General features: G+C 54.7%; 1 protein-coding gene and 1 long non-coding RNA gene across 3 annotated transcripts in view; one reads left to right on the forward strand and one right to left on the reverse strand.

The window, feature by feature from the left end:
* The window catches only part of HK1 (hexokinase 1), a 93,110-nt gene that overhangs the window by 22,105 nt on the left and 54,220 nt on the right, over positions 1-16,785 (forward strand). The window contains exon 1 of one of the 2 annotated variants that reach the window (XM_051823226.2): positions 10,643-10,803. The exons of the other annotated variant lie outside the window; for it this stretch is intronic. Coding sequence (XP_051679186.1) covers positions 10,741-10,803 — 63 coding nt within the window. The 5' untranslated portion in view covers positions 10,643-10,740. Of the gene's footprint in view, positions 1-10,642; positions 10,804-16,785 lie in introns of those variants that run through there. 2 annotated transcript variants of the gene reach the window in all.
* LOC127484121 (uncharacterized) lies at positions 1,301-10,208 on the reverse strand. The gene is made up of 2 exons (XR_011382429.1): positions 9,768-10,208; positions 1,301-1,514 (listed from the first exon to the last, which is right to left on the reverse strand). It is a non-coding gene; the product is annotated as an uncharacterized lncRNA (long non-coding RNA).

Genomic DNA, 16,785 nt, shown 5'->3' on the forward strand with positions numbered 1-16,785 from the left:
TCTTTGCTGTTGCGGATGCTGCTTCCGCTCCCCTCGCTATGCCTTTATGCCTTCAAAATTGTGATTGAGCAGATTCAGCTATGTGAGGGCAGTGAGTGGAGACCTGAAGAGTCCACTCGTTGGGAGCAGGTATGGCAACATTCCATTTCCCCTGCACCTGGGCCTATTTCCTGGTCCCAGGTGAGGCCCAAGGCTGGCTTTGGATTCATCACCACCACTGCCTGCTCCTCACTCTGCCAGTTGAGTAGCTACTTTCTTGTTCTTTTAAAAATGAATAAGACTCAGTCCCCAGTCTCAAAGGAGTTAGGGCTGAGAAGTGGAACTCAACGAGAAAGGAAAAAAAAGTGACAACACAGAGTGACAAGTGTCTTAAAGTAAGGGAGTGATCATCCCTGTCTTAGGGGACAGGGAAGGGTGGGGAGAAGTGGCAAGATGTTGTCTTGATGTAAAATGGGCCAGCTCAGGAGGGATGTGCCAAGCAGAGATGGCAGCAAGTGCAACAGAATCGCCTGTGAAGAATAAGGAGACGCTGGAGGAGGCTGATGAGGCTGGGAGCGCTGGGCTTGCTTGTTCAGTTAAGGCGCTCAGGAGTTCCAGGCTGAGCAGTCCTTGTCTGCGGTAGCAAGGAGCGGGGGCATCCAGCACACTGGAAGGGGGCAGTGGGGTTGGTGTAGGGAGACCTCCAGAATGAGGGCTGTGTGTGTGTATGTGTGATGTGACTCATTCAGCATTGCCATCCTGCTGTGATCAACACTGGTGGCCACGTCTGGTTGGCACTCCAGATGCCCCCTTGTATCATCCTGCACCCGGCCTCTCGGTGAAGAGGGTCTACAGTGGCCCCCACTTTGTCTCCTCGCATTGTAGCTGGAGAACTGTGTAGCTGAATGGGTTGTGTGAATCATGTTCTCTGGCTTTAACTAGAGTGACCCTCACAAAACAGGCAGGTGGCTCAGAACAAGTTCTGCACGGAAGCTGCGGCTGAAGCTAACACAGATGAACAGTGAGAGAATAAGAGCACCTACATTTTCCTATCCCTGGTACAAGCCATTCATCAGCCATATTGTGGAGTTAAAAGAAAATCAAAGGTCTCCTCAGATACATTAAGAAATCAGTGAAAAAAAATGAAGATGAGTGAGGCTATTTAAATTCTGGTTTTACACATGATATTGTTAGCAACGAGTGAATCCCTGTGTATACAAAGGAACTTGAGAGAATTAGGTGATGACATCACAGGGCTACCACACTTTAAAATAATTTATTCTATCTCTCTCTACTTGTATTAAAATTTTAGTAAAAAAAATTTGTTTAAAGGATTTATTTATTTACTTAAGAGGTAGAGTTACAGAGAGAGAGAGGGAGAGACAGAGAGAAAGGTCTTCCATCCACTGGTTCACTCCCCAAATGGCTGCAACAGCTGGAGCTCAGCCGAACCAAAGACAGGATCCAGGAGCTTTGTCAGGGTCTCCCATGTGGGTGCAGGGGCCCAAGCACTCAGGCCATCTTCTACTGTTTTCCTAGGCCATAGAAGAGAGCTAGATCTGAAGAGGAGCAGCTGGGACTCAAACCGGCACCCAGATGGGATGCCAGAACTATAGGCAGAGACTTATCCCACTACACCACAGCACTGCCCCCTAAAAATTTTCTAGCAGTCAAATACACAAATATCATCTGCTAAATGAGTGTTAACACAGATGTGTCCCTGTTTAACCATTACCACGCTATGGAACACTCCCATCACCTCTCAGTCCCCATATTCCCTTCCATTCAATACTTGTCCATCTCTCGTCCTGAGGCTACCACAATGCCAGCCTCTACTGCCTTAGGCTGCTTTTAACATTCTTGAACATCATGTAAATATAACTTTCAATGTTGTTACATTGCTGCATATATCAAGAGTTAACGATGTTTGTAGAAATCCCGAGATATAGGTGGGCCTTTGACACAGCAGTTAAGATGCTGCTTGGGATGCCCATGTCCATATCGAGGCACCTGGTTTAAGTCCCGTCTTCTCTGCTTCCAGTCTGGCTTCCTGCTAATGCAGCAGGTGAAGGTTCAAGTACTTGGGTCTCTGCTATCCATGTGGGAGACCTGGATTAAACCAAAGCCAGGAGCCAAACTGTGGCTCCAGGAACTGTGGGCATTTGGGGAGTGAACCAGTGGATGGATGATCTCTCTATCCGCATTTCAAATAATAAAAAAATTAAACTTTAAAAAGAAAAATCCCAAATATTCACAAAAAAATCTATCAAAACATAAACAAGTTCAGTAAGGCTAGAAGATATGAGATCAATATACAAAACTTAATTTGATATGTATACCCTTGCAATGAACCATTTAAAAATGAAATTTAAAAGACAGTTCTATTTATAATAGCACCAAAAGGAACAAAATACTTTGGAATAAACAGAAGAAGTGGAGTGCTTCTACTTGGAAAAGTATAAAATGTTGTTGAAAGAAAATAAAGATCTAATAAAAAGACATCCCATGTTCATGGATTGAAAGATTTAATATTGTTAAGATGGTAATACTCCCCAAATTGGCCTACAGATTCAACTTAATCACTTTCAGAATCCCAGCTGGCCTCTTTGCAGAAATTTTCAAGCTGTTCTTAAAATTCATAAGCAAATGGAAGAGATCCAGAATAACCAAAACAATACTAAATAAGAAAGAGAATTCACATATCCTGATTTCAAAACTTTATAAAGCTACAGTAATCAGGACAGTGTGATACTAGTAAAATGATAGACATGTAGATCAATAGATTAGAATGTAGAGTTCAGAAATAAACCCTTACATTTATGGCCAAATGGTTTTTGATAATGGAATAAAAACAATTCAGTGGGGGAAAGAAAAATTTCTTTAACAAATTGGGGCTGGGGCTGGGGCTGGGGCTGGTCTTGGCACAGCAGGTTAAGCCGCCTCATCCCATATCAGAGTGCAGTTTTAAGTCCCCACTGCTTTGTGATCCAGTCTCTTGCTAAAGCACCTGGGGAGGTAACAGACAACAGCCCAAGTACCTGGGCCCATGCCGCCCAGTGTTCCTGGCTTTGACCTGGCCCAGACCTGGCTATTGTAGCCATTTGGGGAGTGAACCAGCAGATGGAAGATCTCTGTCTGTCCCTTTCTTTGTCACTCTGGCTTTTGAATAAAGAAACAAAATTTTTCCCCCAAAAGCAAAACAAAACAAATGGTACTGGGGAAATTGCATCTCTATATGCAGAATAATTAGGTTAAACTCCCTCTTCAACCATACACAAATTTATTCAAAATGCATCAAAAGCCCAAATGTGGAACTAACATCATGAAACTCCTAGAGGAAAATACAGGTATAAATCTTTGAATTTGGATATGGTTTCTTTACCATTCCTTTCCATTTATTTGAGAGGCAGACAAAGAGCTTCTGTCCTCTGGCTTACTCTCTGAATGCCCATAGCAGCTGGGGCTGGACCAAGCTATAACCAGGAGCTGGGCACTCAATCCAGGTGTCCTATGTGAGTGGCAGGGACTCAACTCCTTGAGCCAAGACCTGCTGCCTCCCAGGGTGCACATTAGCAGGAAGCTGCAGTTGCAAGAGGAGACAGGATTCAAACTCAGCTCAACTGCTGTCTCAACCACTGGGCCAAGTGCCTGCCCCTGGCAATGGTTTCTTAACCATTAATTAACCCATTATGGGCTGAATTTACCTCCTCCAATTTACATGCTGAAATCCTAACCCCTAGTACCTAAGAATATAATTATGTTTAGATATAGTTTTTAAAGATTTAATTATTTTTATTTGAAAGAAAACAGTTGTAGAGACAGAAATAGATCTTCCATCTGCTAATTCACTCCCCAAATGACTGCCGCTGAAGCCAGGAACCTGGAACTTCATCCAGGTCTCCCACATGGGTGGCAGGGGCCCAAGCACTTGAGCCATCTTCTGCTGCTTTCCCAAGCACATTAGCAGGAAGCCGGATCAGAGTGGAGCAGCCAAGTCTTGAAGCAGTGCTCCTATATGCACTTCAGAGAGGGAATTAAGTTCAAATTAGGTGTTTAGCATGGCTCCCTAATTCTGTGTTATCCTGCTTGGTCCGTTCGTGTGGCTACCATTCCCAAGGCACAGTATTCCCAAGGCATGGTATTCCCCAGGTAACTTAGGATGGCTGCTGGATGTCCAGCCAGTCTGTGCTCCAGTCAGCAGGAAGGGGCCTTGTCTTAGGAGGCTCCCAGCGGCTCCATCGCTTTGCATCTCTTTGGCCAGAACTTGGCCACGAGCAGCCGCAGAGGGAGGCTGGTCCTGCAGCCTCCTACAAACTGAGTCGCTGATGAGGGCGAAGGGGAAATGGACACAGTGGGATAAAGCTGTGCCAGCTCCACCCTGCTTTAATTTCCCTGCTGGTGCCTGGCCTGATGTATGTTTAACTGGTGATTGTTTACTGTCCGTCTCTCCCCTGCAGATCGTAGGCAGGGTCTCTGTCTTCTCACGGCTTCCGCCGTGTTTATTTATTTATTTATTTGAAATTCAGAGTTAGAGGGTGAGAGAGAATTTTTCATCCGTTGGTTTCACTCCCCAAATGGTCACAATGCCCAGGGCTGAGCCAGGCCAAAGCCAGGAGCCAGGGATGTCATCCAGGTTTCCCACATGGGTGGCAGGCACCATCCTCCACTGCATGTCCAGGCTATCAGCAGGGAGCTGGAATGGAAGTAGAGCAGCTGGGACTCAAACAAGCGCCCATATGGGATATAGGTGGCGGCTTTACCCGCTGTGCCACAACACGGGCCCCAACTGTCACTGCTTCTTTGGTGAGAGGGGAGTGTGGCGCAGATGAAGTGCTTCACAGATGTTGGTGGCGGGGATAAATGACAAGGCCGGGGACTTGAGAAGAGTCAGCTAAGGACGAAAGTGATGGCAAGGGGAGACACTGAGCTCCAGGTGCTGGGGCATCTGGGAGGTGACGAGTCTGGGCAGTTGGAAGTAGGACTTAGGGGAGAGGTGGGGGCTGAAGCTTGGCCAGGTCACGCTGGGACAGATCTACAGGTGTGACAGTAGCACCATCAGCCGGCTGAGCTGCACACCCCAAGGGGAGTGGCCACTCGCAGCCCCCTGCTCAGGGACCTTTCGTCAGCTTCCCAGGGGGCCTCCTTGGACAGAAGCTGAGAGAGGAGTCTGGGGGCCAGGCCCTCCCTGGGTGAGGGAGCAGCAAAGGACAGGCTGGCCGCGACCTTTAGGGCTGGGGCTTGGGGGAAGGAGAGACACCTAGGGCCCAAGACTCCGGTGCAAGATTTAAATTGTGCACGCTGCCTGCCTTACTTCAATCCCAGCTCTAACACCTGCGGCCTTTTGCCTGGAAAGCCCAATCAGCAGGCGCTGGAAACTGAAGACACGTTACAGGGATCTATTAGCAGTGTCAGTGAAGTGGGTGGGCTGTGGGGCTGGGCCAGGCTGGAGCTCCTCTGACCCTGTGTAGAGGGCCACAGGCACTCAGCTCCAGTCCATTGTTGCCACAGGGTTGCCCATGTGGCCCCCATGTAGCTACACCTCAAGTATCAGAAGCCTACGTCTTTTTTTTTTTTTTTTCAAAGATTTTTTTTTTGTTTGAGAGGTAGAGTCACAGAGAGAGGGAGAGACAGAGAAAGGTCTTCCATCCGCTGGTTCATTCCCCAAATGGCCACAACGGCTGGAGCTGAGCTGATATGAAGCCAGGAGCTTCATCAGGGTTTCCCACATGGATGCAGGGAGCACTGATTTCCCAGGTCATTAGCAGGCAGATGGGTCAGAAGAGGAGCAGCTGGGACATGAACTGGCGCCTGTAGGATGCTGGCACCGAATGTGGAGGCTTAACCTGCACCACAGCTGAACCCAGAAACCTAGGTCTTAAAGTGAAATTAATTATTTTTTACATGTTGTTCCCTATTTAAAAACAGGAGGGCCAAACAAGACGTTATAGACCACAGGTTTTTATCCTGAAAGCAGATGAGAGGAGAGGCGATGTACACTACATCCCCAGCCACTCCCAGGGCCAGGCAGCTCGTGTCTCCACACCTGTCTTTTCCCGCAGGAGGTAGACATGTCTGGGAAGCCGATGAATCACCATGAACTTCACCCCACCATGCTTGGGACCTGGAGGAGTGGCCCTCGGCATCGTCCAAGGGAGGCTGTGATATTTATGACAGCTTGATTCATTTTAGAAATGTCTTCCAGTGCAAAGTTAGGGTCTCCACGAGTGGCCGCATTCCTGGCCACACCTGAGTCTCTCCCCAACTCCAGCCCAGGTCAGTCATCGTCTCTGAAGCTGGCCTGGGCAGCAGTGTTTAGAAAAGCTCTGCAGGCTGGTGCCATGGCAAGGCCAGGTTGAAAACCAAGGACTGGGCCGGCGCTGTGGCTCACTATGCTAATCCTCTGCCTTGCGGCGCCGGCACACCGGGTTCTAGTCCCGGTTGCCCCTCTTCCAGGCCAGCTCTCTGCTGTGGCCCGGGAGTGCAGTGGAGGATGGCCCAAGTCCTTGGGCCCTGCACCCCATGGGAGACCAGGAGAAGTACCTGGCTCCTGCCATCGGATCAGCGCGGTGCGCCGGCCGCAGCACACTGGCTGCGGCAGCCATTGGAGGGTGAACCAACGGCAAAGGAAGACCTTTCTCTCTGTCTCTCTCTCTCACTGTCCACTCTGCCTGTCAAAAAAAAGAAAAAAGAAAAAAAGAAAAAAGAAAACCAAGGACCAGCAGGGTCAGCACTCCTTGCTGGGGCATCTCCTTGGGACCCGTGAGCCAGCTAGCGTGAAAGTCCCAACTGTGGCAGGATTCTAAGAGGCTCAGTGGTGTGGGATCTTCTTTCTGGTCATCTTTGAGATCTTAGACAAGCTCTCCAGCCCCCATACCCTCACTGATGAATTCAGAGTGGATAATGATATTTGCCCTTCTAACTCACTAGGCTGTTATCTGGAGAAATGAGGCAATAAATGAGAAACCGCTTTGTAAACTGTCGTCCTTGTGCAAACAGTTGCTGTTCCTGCTGCTCCTAGGTGTGGGGGCCCAGCTTCGATCTGTGGGAAGGCATTTGTGTAGTAGCACTCCCGGTGCTGTGCGTCGGGTGGGAGCTGGTACACTCATGCTGACTTAGAATGCAGCCTGCACTTTTACGGGCAGGTTCATGGTTTTCTTAAGTTAACTGATTTTCATTTTATTTGAAAGGCAGAGTGACAGATCTTCCATCTACTGGCTCATCCCCCAGCTGCCCACCAACAGCTAGGACTGGATCAGGCTAAAGCCAGGAGCCAGGAACTCAATCTGGGTCTCCCACATGGGTGGCAGGGACCCAAATACTTGAGCCATCACCTGCTGCCCCCCAGGACGTGCATTAGCAAGACCCCAGGCACTGATGTTGGATGCAGGTATCCCAAGTGGCGTCCTAACCACCGCACCAAACATGTATCCCGGGCAGGTGTTTCATGGGCTGGCAACCTGGCACTATCTGAACACCTTCACCCCAACTTGTGTAGGAGAACCACAGTAAATGAACAGAGCTCAGGGGACTGGAGGGAATGGGCAGGGCCATCTGGGGGGAGGAAACTGAAGACTCATTTGGGTTGGGGTTCTCCTGAGGGTCCAGGGAGTAGGCACCAAAGGGTTCCTCTGGGGTCCAACAGCTGTGACAGCAGACAGGGGCAGCACAGAAAGCAGTCGGTGATCGCCGCTATGACACGGGGGGAATACCGCAGGGCAGCATGGGCTCTTGGCCCTGGGGAGCTGTCTGATTGGGGCAGATAAGACCAGCCTCTTAGAACACAGAAAGCCCTATCACGCGGGCGGTCATGACTTGGTGTCACTTATCTGAGGCCCAGGCTGTACTGGGTGGCAGGGTGGGATGGTCAGGGCTCTGGCTTGGCATCAGAACTGGGTTTGAGTCCCGGCTCCCAACGAGCACAGGCTGACACTGGGCAAGATGGCCCACTGGCTGCACCTCAGGCTCCCTGTGTGTGAAGAAGGGCCTTGGTCTAGAGCCGGATGGACTGTGAGCACAGTCCGTGCTCGGCCTGTGGAGGCGCTGCGGTCTGGGAGCCTGGGGTGAGTAGCTCTGGGAAGGAGGGGGAGCAGGGCCTTGGCTGAGAGGAGAGATTTGAAGCCAAGGTGAGCAGAGGAGCAGGGAACAAGTGGAACGGACTTGGTGGGGGTGAGGACAGTGGGAAGTGGCCGTGCTGTGGCCACGGGTGGAGGAAGAGATAAGCGGGAGAGCCTGGAGTCAGATTACAGAGGGCCCCAAACACCAGGCTGCGGCGCTTAAATCGCTTCCATCAGGAAGGGGGGGGGGAGGCAGGCATTTGGGACAGGCTCACGATGTGATTAGGCTGCTTTTTAGCAGGATTAATGTGGCCTGGAGCTCAGAATGAGTGGCATGGCAGGAAGCCAGGAACCAGTTAGGACAGCTTCAAGACTCCTTTCGGATCTGTGGCCTGGGGAGATGAGGACGGGTGTTGGGTCAGGCCTACAGCTATTTCTCAGGGAACACTGACAGGCCTTGGGCCCGCTTGCATTCAGTGGGTGGGAAGAAGTGAGTCACCTTGAAAAGCAGCCTCTCTCTCAAAGGCCAGGAAAGAGAAGGCAGAGGCAGACTTCCTGCTGGCAAACGGAAGTCTCAGGGTAGCCTGGCCCCTGGGGGAGGCAGCCCCCCCCCCCACTCTGGGTCAGATAGGGGTTCTACAGCTGGGCTGCACAGGGGGTAGTGCAGGTGGGGGTGGGGGTGGGGGCTGTGCTAAGGCCCATGCTCTTGACTGCTGCACTGGTCCACGCAGTCTGCAAAGTGCCGGGCCTGGGCTAGATGTGGGAGCTGGAGTGATCAGCAAACCCAGGCCTCCATCCAAGAGGAGCCTTGGCAGCATCACATTTACAGCACGCACATCAAATGGCAGCTGAGAACCGGCTTGTTCCCATTCAGACAACGCAGGGTGTTGTGTCTGATGGGTGCCAGAAAATCTCTCTGTTCCTGGTTATTGTAAGCCAGGGGCAGGTCCAGGTTTTGCAGGGCCTTGAAGCCTAAATAATTGGTGTTGGGGGGGGGGGGGAGTGGCGGGGGGAGGGTCTTTTTAGAAAGAAACTCAAATATAACTATACAAATATAAAACTGCCAGGCCTACCCCAGGCCTAGACAGAGGGGACGCAGGTGTGAGGCCCTGAAGTTTTAGCCTCATCAGCTTCCCAGGCAATTATTCAAGTCTCCCTGTTGAGTAGGTGTAGGTTACTGCAGGTGTTTTAGCTATAGTGCAGGGGAGAGGGGCCGGCAGTGCTAACCCTTACCAATGAGGAACTGAGCTCAGAAGGCAAGTCGGGATGCTGCAGTGCATTGGTCACAGGCAAGGGTGGGGGCCGGGGCTGGGCCCCGGCTCTGGCCTCCAGGGCAGCAACCAGGCTACTCCTGTTCAGGTGGCGAGGGCAGCTGTCAGGACCTTGGGGTTCCTGATGGGGCTGTCCTGGACCCCAGTCTCTCCCCCAGATTCAACTGTACTTTTGCCAGGCCTGGCCAAGATGCTAAGGGACCCCCAACCCACCCCAGGACCTAGAGGTATAGCTGGGGGAGTGGACTCTGGCCGTCTCAGGGCGACAGATGGTGCCGCCTTGGTCCCAGGACGTGGGCCATTTAGACAGAGGGGATTACAGACATCTGGGAGGTCGGCACACCCTGGGGGTGAGCAGGTGCTGCGGAGTCACACAGAGCCGAGCTGTCATCCAGCAGTGCCAGCTTCCTGGCTGGGTGGAGCCCTACAGCACGGAGGCCTCCCCAGGTCCCAGAACCCTTACCTGCTCAGTCAGGACGGCGACCACTTCCTTATAGGCCTGAGCTCACTACACGGCGGTTTGTAGGCGCCGCATTCCTGGGGTCCCCCAGCACACTGAGGCGGTTAATCTTGCTGTCCGTCCCAGTAGCAGCGTACACACCTCCGTCACTGCACTCCCTGTCCGGCCCCTTCGGACGGCCGGGTCCCTCCCACCCCACCTAACCTCCTCTAGGGAAGTGGAAAAGAAGGGGGCCCGAGCTGTCCCCCAGCTCCTCGTACGGTCCAAGAACCAGATGAGGCCTGGGGACCAGGTCCCGCGCAGCGGGCGCGAGCCCTCGGGGAAGCCGGCGGCTCAGGGGCGGGCGCCGTGGGCTGGAGCAGCCGAATCGGCCAGCCGGAGACTGGGACCGGGTGGCCAGGGCTGCGAAGGATGCCCGGCCCCGCGAGGGCGACCAGGAGCGGAGACCCGGGTGCGAGGGCCGCCCCTCCGCGCGCCCGCTTCCGCTCGCTTTCCACGCCCACTTCTGCAGGCCCCCGCCCTCGTTTCCGAGGAAAAGGCCCGCTCCCCCGGGTCCCCGGGGCCGGGCGGTGCCTCCCGCCTGCGCCCCGCACCTCCGCCCGGGCACGGCGCCGCCACGCGTGACGGTGCGCGCCGCTCCCTACGTGGGGGACGTGCCGGGTGATGCCGGCCGGGGGGGACCTCGGCGCGTCGCCCGCCCCCTTTCCGGCGCGGGAGGGCGCGGCTGCGCCCCCCGCCTCCCTCCCCAGCCAGGACGCCGCGCCCCGCGCTGCAGAGGCGCACAGCAGCCAATGGGCGCCGAGGAGGGGCCGGCGGGCGGCTGTCACCCTGTCGGGCACGGGAGCGCGCGAGCCGCCGCCGCCGCCGCGCCCGGGCCCGGGGGGCGGAGCCGAGGAGGCGGAGCGGCCGCGCCGCCGCGGGAGGACCACTGCTCGCCCGGCCGCCCGCCTGCCGCCCCGCGCGCCCGGCCGCCAGCATGATCGCCGCGCAGCTCCTGGCCTACTACTTCACCGAGCTCAAGGATGACCAGATCAAGAAGGTGAGCCCCCGGCCGCCGCGCGCGCCTCGTCCGCCGGGCCGGCTTCTGCCGGCGAGAGGCTCCGCGCTGTTCTCCCCGGCATTGTGTGTGTGCGCGTGTCGGCGCGGGCGGCGAGGCGGAGACCCCTGAGGCTGGGCTGCTGGCCGCAGTGTCCTTGAGACGGGCTGAGGATGTTAGATGGGCCCCCGCACGCGCGAGGAGGGGGCTGGTGGCGAGGGGCGGCCTTGCGCAGGGTTCGAGCGCCGCGGGTGCCGGGATGCCCGGGAGCGAGCCGGCCGCCGGCGGGCGTGCTGGCTGCGGGCCAGGCACCCTGTGTTTGGGGTTCCCAGCAGGGAACGTCCGGGGCCTCCCTTCCCTCCCCCTCTCCCCCCGCCGGGCTCCCCCAGCAGTTGCAGTTGTGCTGAGGACGGGGTGACCCGCCTGGCTTTCCGGAACGGGGAGGGTTGCGCAGGCCACCGGAAACTTTGCTCATAGGCCTCGGGTCCTGGAGCCGCACGTCTGAGTGGAATTTTTTATTCCTCTTAAGCTGTAATTTCCAGCCAGCCTGGGAGCTCCAGTCAGAGACCCTGGGCACTGGCGGCTGAAGGAGGCCTTGGCGTGCGTGCTTGCGGCCTGTGTGTTCCCTCTCTGGGATGCAGAGCCCTGCCCTCGGGGGGTGACTGCCTTTGACGTCTGCCCAGTGTCACACGCTGTCCCGCTGGCGGGTCTTAAAGGTGTAACCCTCCCTTTTGCCGGCTTTGCATACTGAGTATGCAAGAAACAGCCAGAGCTGCAGGGAAGGACGCCCATTTTATCAGGGCCAGGTCTGGCAAAGGCTCCTGACCCAGCCACCTGGGTGTGAGTGACATTCCTGCGGGCTTAGTTGGGATGGGCCGACAAAGTCAACCTGTTTGCAGCTCAGACAGGTAGTGCTTCCTACAGGTGAGAGGTAGGAGTGATGGGCCTTGATTGGCTGCCCTGCAAGCCACAGGATGTCCCCTCTGGTCCAGCCCACCCAAGGTGACTCCGTCATCTGGCACAGCCGGAAACAGGCCTCCTGAGGGCAGTGGCCTCCTCATCAAGGTCACCGGGCCAGTGAGAGGCGGTGCCAGGGTGGGGTCTCCTCCTCTCTCCACTCAGGAACTCGACCACGCCTCCTCCTGGAAATCAGCTGAGGGGGAAGTGCAGCGAGAGTCCCTGGGGACCCTGCTCCCGGCCCTGGATCCTGGATCCTGTGCCGTGGGTGAGGAGCAGGAGTGGGGTAGTTAGGAGACCCTGCCATGATTCTGGGGTTGTCACACCATGGGGCTCACTCCTGCTGCTGGGGAGCACGGGGATCCTCCTGGCTGCTGACCCCAGCAGCCGTGGGTGCCAACCCTTGCGTTTCACACATTTCCTCGGGGGGTGTGCGTCCCTGATGTCCTTCCTGCCGGAGAAGGCCGGTCAGTCCTCTGGCGCTGGCAGAGCCTGCCCAGCTGGGCTTCTGAGGCTCAGAGGTGGGCACTGTCTCTGCTCATGGCGGCTTGTGCTCAAGGCTTCGGACTGTGCAGGAGGAGGCCTGCTCCACCTTATAGCCTGCAGCATGCACACCCCAGACCACCACCTGTGGGACTGCCGGCCAGGGCGCCTGCTGAGTTGGCCGAGGTTTGGGCTGCACTGGGAGGGACTGGGCGGTGTCCGGAGCGTTTCAGAGCCATCTGCTGCTGCGGTGGCCCGATCACCTCTGTCCTCGCACGTACTCCCTGCCAGGTCCCCTGGAGGTAGTGCGGGTGCGCCTTCGATTCACATGATCTTAAACTCTGAGGTTGTAACTCACTTATGACTCCAGGGCTCCTGGATCCTCTGGCCCCAGAACCTTGCTGGAGGAGGGTTTTGGGGCCAGAGGTTCAACCAGATAATATCATTTGTTAAGGAGATCCTGAAAAACCACATGGCTTTTTGCATCTCCCCGAGGTGCTGACCTGCCTGGTGGGTTGCGTGGCACTACATCCGTGGTGTGGTCCCCTGGAGGCTTCCTAGGCCACAGTGGGCACTTGCTCTGGTCACCCCTCAACGGTCCCCACTCCTGAGTGTGCAGATGTTGGTGGGCTACATCTGCCCTCCTGGGGCTCAGAGCTTACTGGAAACCAGCCCTTCTCACCCAGCATTCCCCCAGGCAGAGGCTGGGCAGGGGTGCAGGATTCCAAGCCCTCTGGGCTGGGCCCTGCCTGCCACCCAAGGGGAGCCCAGTGAGGGAGTTCCCCTCCCGAGGATGTGTGGGCGGCCATGATGATTCAGCCTCCGGGGCTCTGGAGAAAGACCTGGTGTCCCTTGGTCCTGCTCATCCATTTTCTTGCTGTGACCTGGAGGTGGAAGGAGGGAGGGTGGGCACTGCAGAATTAATTGCTCAGGGTGCAGACACGCACGTTTGTCTCTTCCCGGTCTGTGGGGCCCCTCGGCACTGCAGCCTCCCGGAGTAGACCCTGGGCTGACGCAGTCCGGACGTCCCACTTCGCCTCGTGGACGTGGAGCCCCGTTGTCCGGACTGTGTGTGTGTGTGTGTGTGATGTTGGTCAGCGGGTGCTGTGAAGCGGCGTCCTGTCGTGAGCTGAGTGAAGCACAGAGCACACTCTCTGGTGCTTTCTGCAGGGCGAGGAGGCACGTGTGCTCTGTGAACGGTGCCATTCATCAGGAGCCCAGACGCCTGCTGGCTCTGCAGCTGGAGGCCGGCCGCCGACCTCTCAGTAGCTTTGATGGCCTCTCGCCGGCGTCTTCCACTTGGGTTAGCCGGGTCAGCCGCGTGGAGCCTGGGGGAGGGCGAGGGATCAGTGACATCCAGAAAGGGCGGAGGGGGCCGGGCGTGTCAGACCTCGGCTTTTCAAGAAAGCCTGGGCCTTGCCTTCCTCCAGACTTGTCAGTGCGGTGGGTGGGGTCCCTGTAACCCTCCACAGCCCCTGCAAACACAGGCGTGGTTTGTGGGAGCCCTGGAGTGCTTGGTCTTGGCAAGGTGTACCGGAGGTGAACCCATGTGTTCCAGCTGCCAGAGCAAGCATTAAAAGAATAATAATAATAATAATAATAATAAACAGACCCTCCTTACCGCTTTGGGGGTGAGAGAGGTGAGAATTACAAAAAGATCAAAGCGTTTCCCGCACCTCTGGGCCAGGTGTTGTCCGGAGAGCCGGTGAGAGCCTCGCTCCTCTGAGGCTGCATTTCCTGTGCCCTGCCCCCTCACCGTGGCCGCTCCTAGGGTTTCTCCTCCTCCCGAGCCCCGTCGCTTCAGCTTGGTGGATAATTTGGGAATATCGTGAGGGAATGGACCGAGCAAGTGGGGCGGCCACACGGCGCTTTCACATCTGGCCGTGCTGCACAGCGCTCCCACGCTCCTGCTGTTCCCCGGAGAAGCCATGGGCAGCCTTTCTCCAAAAAAGACTGATTGGGCGTGACTGGGACCGTCTCTGTGTGTGTGTCTGCAGTCAGGGAGTCCTGGCTGCCAGAATTAGCCACCCAAGTCAGCACTGAGCGCCGGGGAAACCTGGCTACAGGGCTGCAGCCATGTCCCTCTGCATCCGCCAGACTGCTGGCACCTGCTTATTGATTGGAGGACGTTTGGAAGCAAATCTGATCACGGGAACTCAGCCATTTCTCTAGAAGTCTTTGAGTTCGTTATATGTGGAGTACTGCGCCGGGCCTGTAAGCCAGGCAGAAGTGGTCTCTGCTCACAAGCACACATCATTGCATGCTGTCCCGGGGTACGTGCAGAGACTGCTCTGAGAGCACCGGGTCGTGCTGCAGCCGAGGATGGGGAAGCACTCACTTAGGAACTGCTCGAAGCCGGGCTCCAGAAGTTATCTGGGGAGGGGATGCCAGTTCATCTGTTTGAGGTAGCAGGACAGGTGCCCACTGCCTTCCAGACTAATAAACAGTAACAGTGGATCTGCTGAAACCACTTCCTGTGCACAGGGTTGTGTCTGTGGTACCTGATCTTAAAGAAAGATGGGTGCACATTTTACTGATTGATGGGTTTTCATTTCAGGAAATAACATCACCCTTTGGCAGGCAGTACAAATGGTGATATTATACTTAGAAACTTTGCAAGGTGGAATTACACGGGCAATCACCCAAATGTAGTTTTGCTTTCTTTTTGAATGGTTTGTTATCTCTGCACATCCCCCAGCATTCAAGGGGTGTCACAGCAGACATCAGTTGTATGTCATGTATAGAATTGATATCACAAATGTTGCATGCACACAAATGTGCTGATATACGTGTACGCGTGTGTATGCATTCACTTGCTCTTTGGAAGAGCTCGGCAAGGTTGTCGGGAGAGGAAGCAGTGTTTCTGGGCTTCCCGGTGCTTCCTCCCCTGCAGACAGAAGGCAGAGGTTTTATTCCCCATTTAGAAACAGGGACCAGAGGCTCCCCTGGAGGAGATAAGCAGTTTTCTCAAGGTCACAAGAAAGTCAGAAATGGGATCCATGCAACTCTTCCTGTTCCCTCTGCTTCTTTCCTTTGGGAGAAAAACCTCTCTTTGTTGATTTTAATGGTTTACTTTGGAAGCTACGTTTTAAAATTCTCCCTCCACACACATCAGTCAGAAGAGTTCCAGAGCTGAGCATAGCAAATGTCCGTATATTTCCACTCGGTTTGAGAAGTTACAGACACAACTGTAAATCTGTTGCACACACAGTTGAAGCCCCTGCTAGGCCCACCTCCCGTCCCATTCATCCCATTTGCTGCTGCTTCCCCCAGAGGTGAGCTTTGTTTTGAATATCATTGCCATGCAAGATTTTATTTTTTTAAGTTTTTTTTTTTTTTTTTAATTTGAAAGAGTTACAGAGGGAGGTCTTCCATCCACTGGGTTACTCCCCAAATGGCCACAGCTGCTGGATGGACTGATCTAAAGCCAGCAGCCAGGAGCTTTTCCCGAGTCTCCCACATGGGCCCAAGGACTTGGGCCATCCTCTGTTGCCTTCCCAGGTGCATTAGCAGGGAGTTGGATTGGAAGTGGAGCAGCTGGGACTCAAACTGGTGCCCATACGGGATGCCAGCACTGCAGGCTGAGGCTTTTAGCCCGCTGTACCACAGCACCAGCGCCACCATGCAAGTTTTTCGACTGCCTTTACATATGCATGTATCAGGAAACAGTAGATGGGATTGCTGTCTGTGGTTTTCCCCTTTTGCGCATGGTGTGTACTGTGTGCATTGCAGTGTATCCTGTTACTTTGTATGGTGTTAAATGTGTGTACCTGCTGCTGTACTGTGTGCATTCTGCTGCAACTTGCTTTTTTTAAAGCGTAACATGCTCTTGAGATTTTTTTCTTGTTGATCCATGTAGCTACTTCATTCATTGAAACTGCAGCTTTTGTGTTCTTAACGTTGTATAAATACTCCACAGTTGATTTAATCTTTCTTCTTTTAATGAGCATGTGTGTTTCTTATTTTTCAAATGACAGTGCTGCAGCGGACTTTCTCTGGAACAAGCCCTTTAGCACACAAACAAACCTCTCTAGGCTGCAGGCTGCCTTGAGCTGGAAAAAGCAGGGGGAGGAGGGGTGTGCATAACCCCCGTTTGCAAGGTTTTGCCTCATGGCTGTCCTTCACGGTCTGCCCGTCATCCACACTGCCACCAGGAGCACATGCAGTTGCCAGTGCCCTGTGCCAGCCCTTGGTGTGGTCAAACCTTTGCTGATTTGCCGTAGATCATTTTTAGATTCAGCTGTTTCCATTCTCATTGCATCATTGGGGCTTAGTTTAAAATTAGAGCACTTCCTAATCTACCTGCCTTATCGACTGACCCTCGTTCCTGGCATAGGGCGTGAAGTGGGACAGCTGTCCTGGTGAGCCCCTCGCCCCACCCAGTGCTGCGGGTGGGTGCTGGGGATGGGGCAGACGCAGAGGAAGCCTGTGGCGCTGGTGCTGTGGGGGTGACTCCGTTAAACTTTTCTGGGAATTAAGCACGCCCCTGTGCTTTCTTGGCTCCTGTACTCTCCCTCTTCCTGGGAGGACCAGCCGGCCAGCCGG

Source organism: Oryctolagus cuniculus, chromosome 15, assembly GCF_964237555.1.
Source record: "Oryctolagus cuniculus chromosome 15, mOryCun1.1, whole genome shotgun sequence".
Lineage (NCBI taxonomy): Eukaryota > Metazoa > Chordata > Mammalia > Lagomorpha > Leporidae > Oryctolagus > Oryctolagus cuniculus.